General features: G+C 50.1%; 1 protein-coding gene across 2 annotated transcripts; it reads right to left on the bottom strand.

The window, feature by feature from the left end:
• Positions 1 to 3,007: 3,007 nt before the first annotated feature.
• On the bottom strand, positions 3,008 to 6,801 carry FEZF2 (FEZ family zinc finger 2). 2 transcript variants are annotated; one of them, XM_070238716.1, is made up of 5 exons: positions 6,611 to 6,801; positions 5,341 to 6,259; positions 4,859 to 4,993; positions 4,542 to 4,674; positions 3,008 to 3,659 (listed from the first exon to the last, which is right to left on the bottom strand). In XM_070238716.1, exons 1-5 carry the CDS (start codon positions 6,658 to 6,660, stop codon positions 3,400 to 3,402), a joined length of 1,497 nt encoding a protein of 498 aa, XP_070094817.1. In that variant the 5' UTR covers positions 6,661 to 6,801; the 3' UTR covers positions 3,008 to 3,399. The 2 variants fall into 2 exon arrangements, with proteins under 2 accessions (XP_070094817.1, XP_023475926.1); XM_023620158.2 differs by having other exon boundaries at positions 6,622 to 6,762.
• Between the last annotated feature and the right edge of the window lie 12,909 nt (positions 6,802 to 19,710).

Genomic DNA, 19,710 nt, shown 5'->3' with positions numbered 1-19,710 from the left:
GGTGAATAACTAAGGATCCTTGTTAAGATGGTTACTGAGAGGGCTGAGCGTTGGCTTCAGAACCTGCACTGGCTGCGAAAGGTGCTTAGTACTCCAAGCAGAAGGTTCCTTTTCTCTTCGCACTATTTCTCAGGTGATGGAATTCTTTCTTGAATCCCACACCTTAAGGAAGCAGACATCTTAAACTTGGGAGGAGTGACTGCAAACCTGTGGAAAGCAGAGCTAAGCCCTATGGATACAGAAGAACTCTGTTTATCTGCAATTACTACCAGATGTGAAATAACACCTCCTCAGGTGAGAGCGATTGACAGGAGCTGGTGTGAAGGTTAAGTAACAATCAAGTTATGAGGAAACAACCTCAAGAAGGTTGGAGTATGTAAGAAACTCCCCTCAGGTTTACGCCAGAGCCACAGTGACTCGCCTCTCCCTGACTGCAGAGATGAGCAATCTGAGAGAGAAATGTCTCCTGCTCCACCCATTCGTTTTATTTCATTTGCTGTCTAGTTTGCAAGCATGCGATCTTCATGCCTCTTCAGAACTGTCACCTGGAAACAAATTTCTCCCGTTGTATGAGATGGGCGACCCTTTTAGTCTTTCTCCTGTGAAAACCTAGAAGAATTTCTCAAAGAAAGTTCTTTCGCTGGGTGAGGGTGCCCCATCTATTTTTTATTTATCTTTTCTTCTTAAAGGGAAAGAGGAGAATTTGATCAAGATTTCCACATGCAGACCAACTTTTTAACCCAATTCTCTAAGAGGATGCTTTTATACTAAATTTTGTGGTGTCTGCCCCTGGCCCAAAGTTCTGGGAACTATTTAGGAAGAAGGTGGGCTTGCCCTGACCATTGTGTGGTCTCCAAGAAGCGCATCGGCAAAGGATCCTTTCAGGAATGCAGGAAGTAAGGGATTTTGGTTGAGACGACTGTCATAGGGCACCCAAGAGCTCCCAGAAATGGGGGAGGGGTCTGTATACAAGGCGGGGCTAATAAAACCTAGTATGAGAACAGGGAAAGGAGCTGACTCCTCAAACCAGCCTGCAATCCCCCTGGGGATAGATGTCTGGGAAAAGCAAGGCGACATTTCCATATCCTTAGCCGCCAAGTCCTCGCCCATCCTGGGGTTTCCTGTGGTTTGTGGCATCCACCGAGATTTCGGAGTTAAATCTGCATATCCCTCTGGGTCCCAATCTCCCCTCAGCGAAGTGCAGCCAGAAAGAGCTAACATTTAAATTCCTCCTCGCTTCCTAGTCCCCCCCACCCCCACCCCCTGGCTGCGTCTTCCCAGACTGGGGTGGGGGGCGGGGGGAGGAATACAAAAAAACGAGGACGCTCTCCTTTCAGGAAATGGAATTCTAATGTACACGTTCCTATTTCTGAATCGGAGGTACTAAAAATACCCCCGCGACAGCCTGAGGAAGCTGTCGCCGTCCTCCGTGCAAACAAAATCGACAATTCTTTTTCCCCGCGCAATGGGTCTGCGAATTAGGCGGGGGCCGGGGACCCAACCTTTGGCTGTGACAAGGACAGAGCTTCCACCCGGCAGCCAAACATATTTTTTCGGGTCCCAACCTGGAAATTCCTTCTCCACCGACGAGGACTGAAGGCATTTTCGGTTTCCATAAAGCCCAGAGTTCGAATCCCAACCCCTACTAGTCCTGTGACCGACTCTAGGCATGTCATTTAGCTTCTCTCTGCCTCAGTTTCTTCGTCCCCCGGTAAAATGGAAATAGTCGTCTCCAGATTGTGTGTTGTTGTGAACATTCGAAAGAATGTGTGTCGAGTGCCTGGCGTGGAGCAGCGCTCGGGAAATGCCAGCTTTTTGGATTGTGGAAGTCTCTAGCGCGAGCAGCACTGAGCGCCTACTGTATGCTGGGCGTTGGGATATCCTCACTCAAGTCACTGTCAGAATTACTTGGGGGTTTCCTTTCGCATTAACCATCTTTCCCTCCAAATAGCGTCCGCCTGCCGTGGAAATCCGCGGGCATCAGCGCCCAGCCGCCGCCGCCCTAGCCTTTGCAATGGCGAGGCTGCGTGGAAGCGGACTGCCCTGCCCCGCGCCGCATTTCCTCCCCGCGCTGGGGAACATTGTTCCAGAAGACGTGGGCTGAATCGCGGCGCAAATATTAAGAGTGGGGAGGAGGGGGAGGCCGGGCGCGCCGAGCCAGTAATCCGAGCTCTTGATTATCCAGATTCGGATCAAACGGGGCGGCGGCGGCCGGCCCCCTCCTGGGAATGATTAGATGATTAATGTAATGCTGTTTGAAGGGTCTCTGTTTTCTCTCTTAATTTGGGTCATTACTTAGAAAGCAAGCGTGAGATCATTTCATCAGCGTGCTCGGCGGCGGAGATAGCTATTCAGGAAATGGGCTAACTGCGCGGTAATCAGGACGCGGGAGGCGACGGCTGCGAGCTCCGGGAGCCCGGGTGCGCCCTCCTGCGGCAGGGCGCACAGCACCCGGAGGCCGGTCCCAGATCAGCAGCGCGGGCCGGGGAGCCCCAGAGCTCCAGCTAGACTGGGGATCCCTTGGCCTCCAGCTTTCGCTTCCAGGAAAGACTGGGAGAAAGAGTTGCCCCCCTTAGGTCACCCAGAGAAGGGAATGTGCCCCGGCCGTTAACCCCCACGCGGCGCGGCGCTTTGCTCGAGGACGCACCCAAAACCTGCTCTCCTACAGTCAGCCACTTTTAACCCCTCCTTTTTTTTTTTTTTTTTAATTTTCTCAACCAAATAAGGCAACACCCAGAATCCCAAGCGTCGGAAGTCACCAGATAGAAACTTGGCACCACGTGGAGGCCAATGTAGGCCTTTGCGCCCTCTCTTCAGGGGATCTTAACACAGAAGCGCTGCAGGAACACCGGTTTGGCCTCATCCCGGTCCCAGCGCCCGAAAGGAAGTCGCATTTGGGGAGGGAAATGCTATACACGCCTATTTCCTTCTCATTCTTTGGGGCTGCTGAGCTGACCTCGCGGCGAGGGGAGGGGTGGGGTAAAGAAAACGCGCACTAATGATTCTGTTTATTGAGTTATATATGTATATATTCCGTGTTCGCTCGTACAGGAGGATTTACATGGCTGTATAAAGATGGCTGGGGGCGCCGCGCTCTTCCGGGGCGTTCACGTGACAGGCTGGGGTTAAAACCCGCCGCCCGAGGAGAAGCTGAGGCCTGAAATTAAATACGTTTCGGCGCACTGGGTTTAAATAAGTTTCCCGAATATACAAAGGTGGGAGCCACGCGTTTGCTGCCAGTCACCGAGGAAACGTTTAGCTTTCCAAAAATATGCTGGTTTCGATAAATAGATTTTAGCCTTTCTGCTATAGTTTTTTTTCTTTTAATTTTAGAAATAAGTTTATACGTGTGATCTGTTTGGGGCTGGATGGGGCTGGAAGGGAGGGCGAGGCAAGCTCTCAGCTCTGCACTGTCCGAGACAGGTCCTTTGTGGAGGGAGCTGCGGGGCCCACGCTGTCGTGGAGTTTGCGCACGTGTTTCTTTAAGTCAAAGTTTCTGCAAAACCCTTTGCCGCAAGTGGCGCACGTGAAAGGCTTCTTGTCGTTGTGGGTGTGCATGTGGAAGGTCAGGTTGTAGACCTGGTGGAAGGCCTTGTTGCAGATGGTGCATTTGTACTGCTTCTCGCCGCTGTGGGTCAGCTTGTGGTTCTTGTAGTTCCCTACAGGAGACCAAAAACAAAAAAGTGGGGGGGAATGAAGTGCAATGGGGGGGCCCGGGCGCCCCGGGGTTGGCTCAGGTGCCCGCGCAAAGAAGGCGACGCTTGGCTAGGCGGGCGCGACCTCTCCGAGTGAAGAAGTTGTCAAACTTCGTCCGCGTCAAGCCCGGGGCTCTCACCACAGGACGGAGGACCGAGTCCCGCGTAGCCGCCCCGCGCCCCTGCCCCGCCCGGTCCTGAGGCCCGCGCAGCCTCCCTCCCGCTGTGCTTCGCCGGCCTGGAAACTTTTGCGCAGCCCAGAGACGCATCGGGTCCTTCTCTCGGCTGCTGCCTCGCTCGAAGAAATTCGCACGAACCCGGGCTTCGTCCCTCATTCTTTTTTCTTCTCATTTTTAAAGTCACTCCCTCTGGTCCCCCAACTACCACCAGGAGATCCGAAACTGCCTTGGAAAATCCAAGCGGGGCGCCTGGCCTGGGAGTTCTGGGGACTGTAGCGATTTCCCCCAATCTTAAGTTGTTCCCAGGAGGTGGATTTGCCTCGAATTTTTTTCATTTGAAAGGGGAGTCCGGGCTACAATGGGAAGCTTTTTCTATAGGGCAATACCCTCTCTTTCTCCTAGTTCCTTTCCCTCTGCCCCTTCCTTCCTTTCTTCCCACCTCTCAAATTCAGTCTCCCTGTGCAACCAGCCTGAATCCAGCGAGGTCTACTAACCCGGCCCGGAGAGCTTCCACCCAAACCCGGCACAACCCGATTCCAAAGAAATGCTGCGCCCGAGCCTGCGGCTCTCGCGCTTCCTCTCTCCGGATCCTTCTCTGCCTTCCCGCTAGCGGTGACCCGCCGTGTCCCGAGGTGAGGTGAGGAGAGGGCCTCGTCCCGAGCGTTACCTTTTTGGTGAAAGCCTTTGCCGCAAAATTCGCAGACGAAGGGCTTGTAGCCCGCGTGGATGCGGATGTGCGTGTTGAGCGTGGAGCTGCGGTTGAAGGCTTTGCCGCACTGGTTGCATTTATGCGGCTTTTCCTGCGGAGAAGGACGCGCGCACAGTGAGGCCGAGGCCCCGCCGGGAGAGGCCAGCTCGGGGGTACCTTGAAGGGACATGGGCCCCTGGGAGGGGTAAGGGGAACCCTTGACCATCTTCTCCCCAACGCCGTCGCTCTGGCGCGGGGTGCTGCGCGCGGGCCGGGCCGGACCCGGGGCCACGTACCTGGGTGTGGATAATTTTGTGTCTGCAGAGCGTGCTGGCCTGGCGGAAGCCTTTGCCGCAGACTTTGCACACGAACGGTCTGGCTCCGGTGTGGACCGGCATGTGGCGGGTGAGGTTATAGTGAGCGTTAAACACCTATGGAAGGACACGAGGGGGCCTTGTGGTGTGTCCGTATGTGAGTCTAGAATCATCAGCCCGGGGAGGCCACAGCCTACCTCCCCCAACCAACACCTCCCTTCAGAAACCAGAGCCCTTTTCATTTTGCAAAGCGCTTCCCAACCCACTCCTCACGCCAGTCCTGTGTGGCTGCTGACCACGGCATCCCCATTGTACAGAATAGGAAACTGAGGCCCAAGGAGGCCCCCCCCAATTTAGGTAGACAGTGGAGAGCTCCTGACCTGGAAAAGGGGGCGGTTCAGGCTGCCCCAGGGAGGCAGCCGCTGCTGCTCCCCCCTCCCGGCCCTGCGGACCCCGGGCCTCACCTTGCCGCACACCTCGCAGGTGAAGTTTTTGGGCTTGCCGTCCGCGGAGCCCCCGGGCAGCTTGCCGTGGCCCTTGACGCCGCCCCGCTCGGCGGTCAGGGCCGAGTTCTCCTTTAGCACCTGCTCCAGCGGCGCGGGCAAGCGCTCCTTATGGGTGTAGGGGGCCGGATGGGGGAACTTGTCCGCGGCCAGGCCGGCCAACTTGGCGTTCTCCAGCAGAAAGAGCTTGGGGTGCGCAGCCAGGGCGGCGGGGGCCTGTGCGTTGAGGAGGCCTGACGGGAAGAGGTGGCCGCCGAGAAGCTCAGACGGCGGATACGCGGCAGAGTCCAGGTAGTTGAAGTAGTAGAGGGAGCCACTGGCCGGCAGCCCCACCGCCTGGTTGATGACCTGCGGCTTGATGACCCTGCCCGCGGGCAGCGCAGACGGCGCCAGGCCCAGCTCGGCCTTGCAGCACACGCCACAGTTGGTTTTACACAAGCCGCTGGCGCCGCACACCGGGGCCCCCCCGCCGCCGCCGCCGCCGCCGCCGCCGCCTCCTCCTCCTCCTCCACCGCCGCCCGCCCGGAGGCTGCTTTTCCAGAGCTCGGAGTAACTGAGCAGCGTCTTGGACGGCACCTCGTAGCCTAGGGGCTGGAGGGGGATCATACAGGGCAGCGGCGAGCAGAGGTTGAGCAATTTCTTGCCCTGGCCGCCGTCCGCCTCCAGTGCCCCGGGCCGGGGCTCAAAGGGCGCACGGGGCTCCGACGTCTTAGCCATGATGCGCTCGATGGAGAAGGCCAGCGTCTTGGAAGTGGCCGGCGACGCTCCGGCGCGCGGACAGGCCGGGGGCACCATGGTCTCCAGGGAAGCCGAGCTTGCCATGGCGCGCCGAGCCGAGCCGTGCTGGACTGGGCCAGGGCGCAGCTTCTCTCCTCTAAGTCTGCATTCCGGAAAAGGCAGGGAGGGAAACCGCAACTTAATAAGCACCTTGTCGGGTCCAGGTCACCCATTTGCATTCAAATGAACAGGGGCAGAACAAAGTGCACCCAAGGGTACCAAATTACCGCCCATTAACCCAGCGCGGAAAGGAACCCACCAGCCCCTGCCCCGGGACTTTGAAAGGGGGAAAAAGGGGAGGGTTTACAAAGGAAAAGAAGAGAGAGAGAAAAAGAAAGAAAGAAAAGAGCCTCAAATTAACCCCCCTGAGCCGTTCCCGGGACCCCGGCCTCCGCCACGCGTGCTGCGAGCTGGACAGTGAAGGGGCAAAGTTAAAGAGGACCAGCAGAGCTACCTTGCATTTACCTCTTTCCCCCACCGCCAAGGAGATGCGTTCCGAGCCATGCAGCGTGTCTCCTCTGTCACATTTTGATGGCAAACATCTTCCCCTCCGCGTGAGATCACTGTCTTTTACATTCAGCTGACATCACATGAAGTCACTTGAAGTGGAATGACATGGGCGGCGGCGCGGCTCCCGTAGCGGCCCCTGTGTTCCCCCGCGCCTGCCGGCCGCCGCCACCGCCCCTCAAACTTTAAAAGGAGGCTACTGGCGCCCGCGCTCCCCTCGGGAAAGTGCGAGCGGTTCGCGAATCGGGAAGGAGGGAAGAGACGGGAGGGGGAGGGGGAAGAATCGTGATGGTTTTGCCGGTGGAAAGAAGGGCGGGGGGGAGCCTAAACCCAGGCAGAGTTCCGTGCGTGATTCACAACTTTGCGGGCCTACAGATTTGGGGGACGCGGAGAGGGCAGGGCGTCCTGGACGCGCCGCCCCAAAGGGCCCCGGTTGTCCGTCTAGTCGCCGAAGTATCCCTTAGCCCTCTGCAGCCGAGCTGGGCATCGTGCTAATAAACTGCCATTTACCCACGGAGCCGGCGCCAGCCCCGAACACGCGCAAATGATAATTACCTCATTAGGATGTGGCGCATGGACGCGAGCGCCGCGTTTGGAGGGGGGAACTTGTTAATGGGGAAATATTAATTTATGCAAAAGCAACGAGCTCGCCTTGGCTGGCGTCTGAGGTCGAGAGAGAGCTCCCGCCACCTAATGACGACCCCGAAGCGTCCGGAAGAGCAAGGCCGCGCGCCCAGACCCCGGGGGCCTCGGCACCGGGCGAGTGCGCCTCCCCCTCTTTGGCCGACTCGCCGCCTTCGGCTGGAGGAGACTGCACTGCGAGCTGGAGGACTGTTTGAGATCCTAATCGATCAGAATCGCTGATTTGTGATCGGGTTTCTGAGGCAAAGCCCGGCTCTGCTGCTGGTTTAGGGCTGCGTGCGGGGAGGATTCGGAGGGCGGCTCTCCCTGCTGATGGGTACTTACTGTCTGTATAATTGAGAAGGTCCAATCTCCACCTGTTTAAGGAGCAGATTGAAACAGCAGAACCTCCCCTGGATCCTATTAAAACGTTTTTCCTCCTAAGGCCATTCAGTCGAACCAATTTTCCGAAGTGATTCGTAGAGCTGAATTCTGCCAAGGCAGTTCTTTCACTTTTAGCCACTAAAGCACCGCGTGGAACCGGGTTTTGTGTTTTTCTAAAATAAAGAGAAGGATTATCAGAGGGGAGAGGGAGGGGGCCTGAGGGGGGCGGGCAGAGACTTAGTGTGGCCAGAGGTACAAGCAGAGGGAAGAAAAGGCCCTTTTCTAGACAAGCCCCAAGTAAGTTCGGAGGAATTCAGCGTTTTGTGCCTGGCGCACAAAAGCAGCGCGCTCCGCGCTCGGTTTGGAGGGGCTGAATTCATCTGTTTGCAGACCATTCCACCTGCGTATCACAACAAACTGCTCAAAGACGCTCCAGCACTTTCAACAGGCCGGGTGCTCTTGGCGACAACAAAAGTGGTCGAGGCTGAGTGTTCTTATGGGAGGGGGGGCTAGCAAGAGAGCGAGCGAGAGAATTAGGTTTAGGAAAGGAGAAGGAGGGGGTGCAGGGTTTTTTAAAAAACTTTTGGACAGTTTTGTTTGCGGGACAATTATATCTTGCCAGCCGGCTTTTGCAAGACCACGAGCTTTGTAGCCGCAACCACAGTTTAAGAGGATTACCGTGGGTATAATATGAGCAAACAGGGTTGAGGGTTTGATAGTGAATTCCATCTCCAAAGACACACGATCTTGTCGAGCCCAAGAAAGTGCTGATGGACGCAAACCCTCTCTTTTTCCCCTCAGGAACAGGTCTTGAGGGACTGGCCATCCTGTCCCAGGCCTCTCAGGGGCAAAACATCCCCAGGAAACCGTCAGGGAAAGGGACCAGGAAAAGGCTAGTTTTGTCTTCAGGCAAATCGTTCCTTTTCCCCTTCAGAAGTTCTCTCTCCTACCCACTCCCCCTCCGAGGTGTAATTTCAGACAGGATATTGACACTGCAGGTAAGGGAAAGGCAAAGTGTACTTGGAAAGCAAAGAGATGGAGCCAAGTGCGGTCTCTGAGGGAAAGTGGCCTGTAGGGCAGCTGCGGTGGGTTTATTTTCTCACCCTGCCAAGCTGGGAAACTGCCTCCAAATTCAGCAGACAGGAGTCTATCCCCTCCCTCTCTCCCCGTCCCCCAACTTCCAGATTTCAAAGCTAGAAAGAACCTTGCTCTTGTGGAGAACATTTCCATACAGCCCATTTAATTTAGATGTTCAGAGATGCAGACTTCCAGACCCAATGTACCCCCATCCCTATATTAATGTGAATACAAGAACACAGATGAACTCCCCACCACCACCACCAACCAGGAAACAAACCAACAACTCACCCTGACATTGAAACAGTATCAAAACACCCGCAGGGTCTCAAAACCCGAATTTGTGTCCCGACTTTCCTGTGGATCCCGTTCAGCCACCAGCACTGCACCCCAACCCCCTTTCCAAATTGGGTAATTGTTGATCTCGGCAGCAGCTCGAAAGATCTGCTGGTTTGAAAGCTCCATCAGGCTGAAATGCTTCCAAAGGCTTTCCGTGAACCTGCCTTGCCATCCCCAGAGCTTTTTGTAGCTGCATAAACCATCTCTCTCTCCCCGGCATCACAAAGGAGTACTACCTCCACAGAAAGAAAACGTTTGGTTAAAAACAAGTTGCCCCTAATGTGCCTCTCTTTCCAAATGTTGGGTGAATACACTGGCTTTTATGAAAGTATTTAATTAGCTTCCACAAACTTCTCCTTTCCTCGCCCGCAGATTATATTGAAGTGGAGAGTTGGAAACTATTTTACACCTTGCCACTCACATGTTAATTAATCTCTATCTAACCCTAATTGCAGTTTATTCAAGCACCGCTCAACAGCTCACCCACACAATAAACACTGATCCTACTTTTATACATATTACTTCACGTTAACACATTGAGTAATTAACTCCAGTACCAACTAATAGTGCAAACAAATATTTTCTGTAAACGAGATGATTTCAGGCAGAATAATAGAGGACTAGGGAAACGTGGCACTTGGTGGAGGGAGTCTGAGATTTCTATGCGCTGCCCCCCCAACCCTCCAAATTCATTCTCAGTGAGCATCTTTTTTTTTTTTTAAGGCTGAACTGTTTAAAAAAAAAAAAAACAGGGACAACCGTAGGAATTGAAATTTGACAATTTTAAGGAGTTGATGGAGAGGTTGTGTGAGATTGGGGGTAACTTTTTTCTACCTACACATTTTCAATAGGGGAAAAATCCACATAATGCCACAGGAAGGGCAATGGGCGGCTCCAGGGATAAGCAGACCTCTCGCTCCAAAGTCTTGTCCTTTAAGGCGGTAGTTTTCCGAGAGAAGTGAGCCGAGACCGTGGTGATGGATGGGTCCCAGTCTCTCCCAGTCCAGACTGGTCTACAAACTCCACTTTGGAGGTGGCAGTGCCTTGGGGTCTGTCGCCGGATCAACACCTGACCTGGAGGAAAGGGGTCACGGCCCAAGTGAGGCCCGCTAGGCCGTAGCGCGCTCCGCCCCAGGCGCTGGATCCCCAGGCTGCGCTCCTGCCAGCCCGGGCCACCCAGGCCTGCAGCTGCACCCACCGTGGGGTCCTCCTCCGCCCTGAGGCCTCAGCTCCGGGCCCATCTCATTCCGGGCGCCTCAGCCAAAAGCCAGACGCTTTCGCCTCGGCCCATCTGGCCCACGCTCAGGCCTCCACACCTCGGCCGCGGTGGGGAAACACTGCCAGAGTTAAGCCTGACGCCCCTCGGCGGCCTGGGCTCTTCCCACGCTGCAGAGCGGGGTGCCAAAGCCGGGCGCTTCTGCGGCTCCGCTGGGCCTGACCTGGACCGCGACCTCGGGGCTCTGCGGCTGTGGGACGCTGCACCCGGGCCAAGCCACTCGCACACCCCTGATTGGGGATCCAGGCTCAAGCCCGAGGACTGGAGCGCAATGTTTTAATTGAAATCGCAGGTTTAAGCACAGCTGGCGGCTGTCTATTGATTTTACAGGGGCTTCTCTTGTGGGAAGCATATTAAATATGACTGGCGCGCCTAGAGCCTCTCCTCTCCCCTTGCCCCCTCCCTCGGGCCTTTTTATGGTCACTAACCCGAACACTGTAATGATGACTTCTGTTTAAATTTTTTTTTTAATGCCAGAAATCACCCTCACTTTAGGACAAATTACTTGGCAGACGCCTTCCCGGGGTACAGACAACCGCAGAGGAAAATCCCTTTTCTGAGCGAAAGCTCACACATTTGCACCACTTCTGGGATCACAGAGGGAAAAGGCAAGCATTTCTACTCCAAAAAGGTGTTGCAATTCCAGCCCTGGTGGCTCGTATCTCTTGGTTCTAGATGACAAGAGGCACCCTTATTTTAAATACTATTATTATTTTCTCACCTGCTTATTAGGTTGCACTACGTAATACATCTCCTGTGCCATGTCCCCAGGGAGCTGAGCAGCTTGGGGGCATACAGGATGCTTAAGGCTGCTGAGTTTGGGGAAACTCCCACTGGGCAGATTTGATGTTCTTTCTCCCAGCTCCTCCGTGACTTGTTTGGAAAAAAACAAAACCAAAAAACCCCCAAACCAAACAAACTTTATGGTTTAAGGAGTCTCCCTCTCTCCCTCCCTTCCTTCTTTCTAAAGGGACATTTAGGATCTGATTTACATGGTGCCACGCTTAAACGCTGAAAATAGATTAACTTCTGAAGAGAAATTCTTCTGCGATCCTCTTTTTTTTTCCCTCCAGGAAGCATTTTATTGAAAACATTCGAACCGGCTTGCCAGTGGCGGGCTTGTCCAAGGCGCAGGGGCCTCTGCCTTCGGTGCGCGCGGTTTGCAGGATTAGTGCGGCCGGCAGACAAAGAGCCCCAGACACCCGGGCCAGGCGAGGCCGGGCGCGCCCAGAGAGGTCCCGGGTTCCCGCACGGAGCGCGCGGGCACAGTCTCGGGCCCCGGCCTCCGGGGACAGATGGGCCAGAGGCGTCTGCATCTGCCTGCGTCCTCAGGGAGGCTGCGGCGCCCACAGCCAGGGTGGCGGAGCGCCCGTCCCACTGCATCCGGCGGCTGTCTTGCAGCGCCGGTGGCATTCGGCGACTGGTTTGCAAATCTCAATGCACCCACAGACTGGTCTTCACCCACGAATAGGAGAGGTGCCTAAAAGCCAAGGGCAGCCGGCTTTGCAGCCAACGGGGGAGGAGGGCGGTGGTGCAAACCTATCATGATTTCCAGAATCCTCCCAACCCCCTACGCGATCACATCAGAGGACACTCGCCATGTCTTCAGAAATCTGGGCAGTGTGCGCGCTCTTAGGCCAGAGGAGTCTCTCAAAAGAGCAGATCTGCAGTCTCCACCCGCCCAAGTTTGGTGTGCTCTCCTCTCTGCCTTGGATGCATATATAATCACACACGATAGATATATATATATATATATATATCATATATATGCATATGTATGCATATTGTGTATATATGTATGTGTATATATGTATATGTATACGTATATATATTCACTGCTATTGACAACCCTTCACTTAGAAATGCCATTTAATTAGGAATCTGATCCAATACCCTCGCGCAGCAATTTGACAGCGGACGTGTCATTTTGCAAGTCGCTGTGGGCGAAGGCAGTCGTCTCGTGCAAACGCGTTCTCCTCTGGCCACGCAATTTTGGTGTGCAACCCAAAGGAGACAGTCGTTTATAAAGAACAATTATATGTATGTATATAATGCACACATATGCATATAAATGACTTATATTATATATATATATTTGAAATATATGTATCTATACATACATGAAATAAAAACGCGTTTTGGTGAGTGACCGGCCCTACGTAGTTCGGGTGATGTCGATTTCTGGCTCCCTGGGAAGACAGCTTAGGATCCTCCGTGTTATTTAACTTGGCAGCTAGTTAAACTACGCGGTGGAGCCTGCCCAAAGGTATTAACGTTAAGTGCTGAGAGCAGGAGTTAAGCTGGCAGGGGAAAGCAGGGACTGGAGGGGCAAAGGGGTGAGAAGAACCGATTTCAGTTTCGCCCAAACTCCTGGAAGTTTGCCGGGCAGGGTAGGTCTGAGTTGAATGTTCCATTGGATCAGAACCCGAAACGCTGTGATCGCTTTGCAAGCGAATCTCTCGGTTCTGTTTTGTTTAGTTTGGTTGGTTGGTTTTGTTTGATTTGGTTTGGTTTTGAGAGGAACTTGGCGGGTGTGCGTGCGAACGGAAAAGTTCTTTCCTGCTCGGGTTTCTTGAGCTCTCACCTGTTCAGCCGAATCTCATCTTCTCACCTGGGTTAAGATCTCTGTCTGCCTGCTCCACCACGGGAATTTGTAGTTTGACTTAAAGACAAAATGACAACTGCAAAAATGCTAAATTGAGCTCCACCGAGAACGAATCAATCTCTTTCTGCCTCCATTGCTGTCTCCCTCACTCACACACAAACCCTCTCTCATTGGAGATTGAGCTAGGGTAGCAATCAGTAGATGATGACATCCCTGAGGGCCTTTTTCATGCCAGATGCAGAACTAAGCTAAACACCAACTCTAGTTGGTTCTCACTTCTTCCTATGAAGTCAGTGTACATAATCAATATCCCCATTATACAGATCTGAAAATTGAAGCTCTTGGAGGCTAGATAACACGTCCAAGATCACATAACTGGTAAGGGGTTGTTTTCAGAACGTGTACTCCTAAGCATCATGCTGAAAACCTAGAGCTACACAACTAGCCTGAACTGCTGATGGAGTGTAAACTGGGACAAACACTTTGGAAAATGGGTTGGCAGCATCTACTAAAGTTGAATATTTGCATTCCTTTTGACCCAGCAATTCCACTCCTAAGTATATACCCATTAGAAATGTGCACCTTTGTTCACCAAAAGACATGTACGAGAATGTTCATAGCAGCACTATTTGTAACAGTCCTATATTGGAAATTTATCTGAATAACCATCAAGAGTGGAACCTATAAACAAATAGTGGTATATTCACAAAATGAAATACTATACATCAATAAGAATCAACAAACTACTGCTACACTAAACTGCATCGGTGAGCCTCACAAATGTAATGTTGAGCAAAAGCAGCCAGATCCAAAAGACTACATACTGCATGATTCCATTTCAGTTCAAAAATAGGCAAAACTTGGGGGTACAAGGGGAGCTTCTGGGGTGCTAGTAAGGGTCTGTTTCCTGGTCTAGGTTCTGGTTTGTGTATAGTCCTCAACCTGCATACATTTACTATTTGAATATTTTATATATATATTGGTTATAATTCTACATATCTATTAAATATACTTATTCACATTTCTATATATCTATTATAATATCTATATATCTAAGTGAATAATCAGCATGAATTTGTCTGACTTGCCTCCATCCCCCAATTCACCAAAGACACCCTACTCTTGAGTGATACCCCTTGAATTTCTTCCTCTGGACCAGACAACCACATCAATTAATTGGCCTCTCATATAGACTTTTAAAAACAAGCTGCATCCAAACTTCTAACACAATTGCCTTTGCAGCCTGGACAGTTGATCCTACTTCCCAGGGAACCTGCAGTGGACTCAAGAATGCTTAACCAGGGCAGCTCATTTGAAGCATTCTTCTCACCCACGACCTCAGCAGAGGGGTGACAGCTTTGAACTTGGACCTGTACTCTTTGCCCAGGGTTCCAGGTGAAGAACATCCAATCAGGAACTGCCTTAAGCTGTCCAGAGATACAAGCTGGCAGGTTGCGTTGGAAGGTGGAGGAGCTGGTTGAAGGCGGGAGGATGGGGTGTGACATGTTTGTAGGAACTGGCATTAATAGAAAGCCTTGGCAAGTCCTTAGAGCACAGCTCAATGGGTCTTGGCCCTAGACAAGACCAGAAGAAAAAAGACAGAATCTTGGCTTTCTGCTAAGTGACCCAGTTAGCAGAACTAGCAGTTTTGCTCTGGGAGAGGGTGGGGAAGTTTGTTTTAGAAGGAAAAAGCCTTGGGACACAGAAATCAAACCAAATACTTGACAATCCCTTTGTGCAAATCCATGGTGAATTCTGCCAGTGGCACTGATTGCAAATCTGACCTCAGCACTTGAAGAAAGACACTGAGAGCCTACAACTAAAACAATTAAGATAGGAGTCAGGAGGTAAGTGCTGGTGCTCTAATTTTGATAGACTAAAGAGATAAGAATTCTCTTGTCCTGAAAGAGTGTGAAGACATAAGACTCAAGGTGGTATAATTAATTCATTAGTTAGACAGTACCTCTATCTTGCTTGAGACTTTCTATAGTGGGCACCATCTAGATGCCAGGGATACAGTGCTTACTGAGATAGACTCAATCCCTGTCCTCATGCAGCTTACATTCCTTCATTAAACCAATAGGCATGCATAAATATCTTCTGTAAACCAGGCTGTGCACCCAGAAATGGAGAATGGATAATGGGCGTGGCCATGCTGGTCCAAGACTCTCAAACTAGGCAGAGTAAGAGGGAAAAAGTAACAAACAAACAAAAACATATCCAAAGAACTCTCTGAGGGTGAAGTTAACAAATTGAAGAAACTTCTCACTCCAACAGAGGCCACAGACTGAACTAATACATAATGGGTTCTGCAGGCATTTCTGTGATGGATGGGTGGACTCCTCCTTTGGCAGCTCATTGCTGGTGCCTTTTCTAGCGACAGAATTCTGGTCTGAGTGGCCTTGGGTCTCTCCGGAGCGTGGAGTTTCTTAAGATATTGTGACATAACATGACATTTCTCTCTGGGCTCTGTAGAGCTGAGTGTCTTTGAGGCAGGGTGGGTTATGGAATTATATCAACTTAGAAGCCTGGATGGTCAGTTAGCTGGGTGTCCACAGCCAAGTTCCTGAAGCTCTCTGCAAGCCTGGGTTGCCCATCTTTGACAGGAGATGAACATCTACTTCGTCCCAGGGTGGTGAGCACTAAATGAGAAAATGCACAGAAAGAGCTCCCCACCAGTGACGGGCCAAAGGAAAGCCCTCCTTGAATGTTTGCTATTGTTATTACAGTAACTACTGTTATTCATAACTACAGTCCTTCAGTCTGACTGGAGCAAGAGAGGGGAGAAAAGTGCAAAAGAGTTTCTTTCTTAGTCTGTTCTTTACTTGCTTTTGCAAATAATCTGAAGTTTTTTTTTTTTTCTGATTTAAAAAAGCAACCAATGGAGAAATTTTGGGAAAAGCAGAGAATTACAAGAATATTAAAATTGTGTTTAATCCTACTACCCAGAAATCACAGGAAATGCTTTGGCATTTATTTTTTCTATGCATTTACAAGGTTAACATCATATGATATGTACTGTTTCATAATCTGCTTCTCTGTTTAATATAGTATGAATATTTTCCCATGTTTTAAATATGCTGCTAAGGCATGATTTTAATGTCTCTGTAGTACTCCACTATATGGCTTTAACATGAGTTAAATAGTCCTTTGTTGCTGGATATTTAGGTTGTTCACAATTTTTTGCAACAGTTCCATCAGGAGCATTCTCACACACAAATTTTGTGCATAGCTAATTCCCTTAGGACAAATTCCCAGAAGTATGATTACTATGGCAAAAGATATGCACATTTTTAAAGTTTAAGATACCAACTGACAAATTGCCCTTCAGAAAAGGGGTACAATGCCTCTTTCCCAGTAACCTTCACTAACACTGGGCATTGACATTTTAAAATCCTTACCAATTTGATAGGTCCCAAATGGTATCTCAGTGCTATTTCCGCACATATGTTCGTGCCCTGGGCAGACTGAGGTGCCAAATTATGAAGAACTTGGAATGTAGAAACGATGGTACAGACCTGGGTGACAGAATAGAGGAAGAAATATGGGAAAGGCTGTGCCAGAGAGAGAAGTGTCCAGAAAAAGAGGAGGCCAGTGTCACATATTTTTGGGCATCCAAATGGTTCCAGCTTGCTTTGGGTTTTGAACATTTCCTTGAGAAGCCTCCTCACTACTCTGCTCTCCAGAAGCCCCCAGTCAGAAAGTGAGCTGCTGCCCCCTCATCGTCTTCTAGACCTTCTGTCCCTTCCCAGACCAGCTTGCCCCTTGGTCCTGCACGTGGATGCTAACCTGCAGCGGGAGGTCTAGCCCCACGAGCTAGAGCCTCAGGCTAATGAGGCCAAGGTGGTCTGTGCCTCTCCCAAAGGACTCCCAAAGGATCATGCTCTGGTCTTGGCCAGATATTTTGCCAACGCAAGCTGGCTGGCCAGGAGAGGAGCACTCCTGAGAAGAGCTGGACCAGTTCAAATCTCTTACTATGCCTAGAAAAAGAATCAGAGGCTCAAGGCGAAGGAAATACTAGCACTGAGAAGAGGGATTCTGCCCATACCGCACAAATAGGAGAGAAGTTGCAAAGAGGAGGATTATTTACCCACAAGAGAGAGATTTTCGTGCTGGAATTTGAGCTTCTCTCGCCCGAGAACTGTATGCTTTTCATTACCTCTCTGATTTCTACTGATCTCCCCTGGAGATTAAAAAACAACCAAGCCTTATTATGAGGAGTTTTGAACGTATACAAATGAAGTACAGAATAATGATCTATATGTCATCACCTCGCCCCAACAAGATCAATCCATGGCCAATCCTGACTCATCTACATCCACACCTGCTCCCCCTTCATACCATTCTACAGCAAGTCTCAGACACAATATTTTGCCACCCATAAATAAAGTACCGTCTCCTAAAATATTAACAATAATTCCTTAAAATCATCAAATACCCAGTGTTCAAATTTCCAATTTTCTTAAAATGTCAAAATTTTAAGTAATCCTTTGTTTAAATTATGACCCAAATAAAGTCCATACATTATGATTGGTTGCTATGCCTTTTAAGTCTCTTAATTTATAGATTTCTCTCCATCTCTCTCTTTCTTTTCCCTTGCAATTTACTTCTTGAAAAAAATCAGGGTTTTTGTCCTTTAGGGTTTTCATCGTCTGCATTTTGCTGACAGCATCCCCGTGATGTTGGCAATTTTAAAAACTTGCTTCTTAAGATGCTGCCCTTCTTCTGCCACTCCTTGAACATTCCTTTGAGAGGCGGTCTTTGCTGTTTAAGCCCCCGGGCCTGTGAACTCCTGGAGGACAGGGGCCTCTCTTGCTCAGTTTTGGTCCCTGCCTGGACAGCAAGCACACTTGGTTTGCTGGATGAATCAAATGACTGAAAGAATTATGCTCTCTTGTCTTTATATTTCTGCCATGTATATATACCTTTGCACTCAGTTTGCAGCACTGTATTTTGCACTCGTATTTTTTTTTCCCCACGTATGGCTGTTGTCTGAGGACAATGGTAGGCCTCATGTTAGTTTAAAAATACAGACCTTTCCCCTGCTGTCCTGTAATGATGCTCAGCACAGATCAAGATTCTTAGTTACAGACTGTAGTTAACAGGCAGACTGACTTTTCATTCTCGATGGTTCTGGAATGTATGCTGATACTTTCATTCTCCTTACTAATATTTAAAAAGATATCTAGTTTTTAACTGAAGAGAAGGAAGCCTTCCCAGACTTTCCCTTGGGTATTGAGAAGATGTTTATTTTAATTCCAGAGTAAAGATTTCCTTTAGAGTGCCTTCTCTCTCCCACCCACACCTCCATAGGTTCCTTGGGAGTGGAAGTGGAGGTGGTACAAAGTAATGTACAGGAGAAACTTAACATTCTATAAATAAGAGCTTGTTTGCAGAATGAAAGAAGAGCCATAGCAAGTAAGTCTCTATCCCTATTGCTACATTAAATTTGTGCATATGCTTATTTAACAAACATCAGTGTGGTATTCTCTTTTATGTTTGTAGATTAGATTGTTTCACTTATCATAAAGGAGTAAATAAATTAATATGTATCATCTAGGAGATGATCTCTTAGTAGATCAGAATTTTGTGCCTCCCGACTCAATGACTTTTTGGATGCAGTAATAATAATTGCTAACACATTGAGTCCAAACAACATAATATAGTAGGTGGTAAAAATCAAGACTCCCTTCCACCCTAAATCTCAAGTCCCTTTCCCCAGAGGCAGCCACTGTTACTGGTTTCTTACTGTGTGCCTGACCCTGAGAGCTTAGTAGTTATTGACAATTAGTGTTATTATTGCAGTGACAACGTGACCCGATAGAGCAGGTGGACCAGTTATCCCCTCTTCAGACGGCGTAAGATCTAAAGACAGGTCTAATCACTAAGGTAATTTAGAAGCAGTGATGAGTATAAGCGATATTTTGAGATACTGTGACAACTGTAACATGACATGAAAATATCTGTGATTTCGCTTGGTGAAAAAGTCATGGATAGTGCAAATGCTACTGTGATTTGCTGCCTTCTTCTTTTTTTTCTATTCAGGTTCATGGACCTCCTGAGTTCTAGCCAAACACTCCAGGTGAAGAATCTCTCCCTGGCAAGAGGACTTGAGTAGAGGGGAGAGGACGATACTTACCCTCCCATCCTGCGCCTGCTGCTAGAACTATACTTTAATCCACATGTTTCTTGTCTAGATGCTGTTCTATTGGGAGGCTTTAAAAAGTAAATTTATTTAAACTACACTCCCTTAAAATATTTTTAACTTGAAAAATTAATAAATGCACATGGTTAAAATAATGGAAGAACATAAAACAAAATACATCTCCTTTCCATCCAAAGTCTGCTCTCCCGTTTCCCGCAGGTAACCCCTGTTACCAGTTTCTTCTGAATCCCTCCTATCCAGTCCATGCTCCTGGTTGCCACCAACAGAAACTGACAGCAGAAAAGGATGGAGTAGCTTATAGAATCTACTGGGGGCGGGGGAAACAGGCTTGCTCAGGAACCAAGGGACAAGTGAGGTGAGGCGCAGCCCAAAACAGCCAGGACAGCTCTCTTTGGGATGCTGCTGCTGCTGCTCAGCCTGCTGCCCTGTCACTGGGTGCCCTTGGACTGTGCTGGAGCCACAGTGAATGTCCTCTAACGCTGCCATATCCTTAGATCCTTCTCTTAAGAGTCAAAGTTCAGAGCTAGAGCGTCTATTCATTAGCCTCACGCTAGCAGTCAGGGGCCCCTTCAATTTCCA

Source organism: Equus caballus, chromosome 16, assembly GCF_041296265.1.
Source record: "Equus caballus isolate H_3958 breed thoroughbred chromosome 16, TB-T2T, whole genome shotgun sequence".
NCBI lineage: Eukaryota > Metazoa > Chordata > Mammalia > Perissodactyla > Equidae > Equus > Equus caballus.
Note: the sequence above shows the minus strand (reverse complement) of the source record. Positions and strands in the feature narration are given on the sequence as shown.

What these genes read in the sequence shown, in the direction of transcription:
- FEZF2 (XM_070238716.1), bottom strand. Translation starts at nt 6,660, where the DNA reads ATGGCTCGGAACGCATCTCCTTGGCGGTGGGGGAAAGAGGTAAATGCA. An exon ending in ACAAAATTATCCACACCCAG is followed by an intron (nt 4,675 to 4,858) that starts GTACGTGGCCCC and finishes CCTTCTCCGCAG; the next exon opens with GAAAAGCCGCATAAATGCAA. An exon ending in CAAAGGCTTTCACCAAAAAG is followed by an intron (nt 3,660 to 4,541) that starts GTAACGCTCGGG and finishes GGTCTCCTGTAG; the next exon opens with GGAACTACAAGAACCACAAG.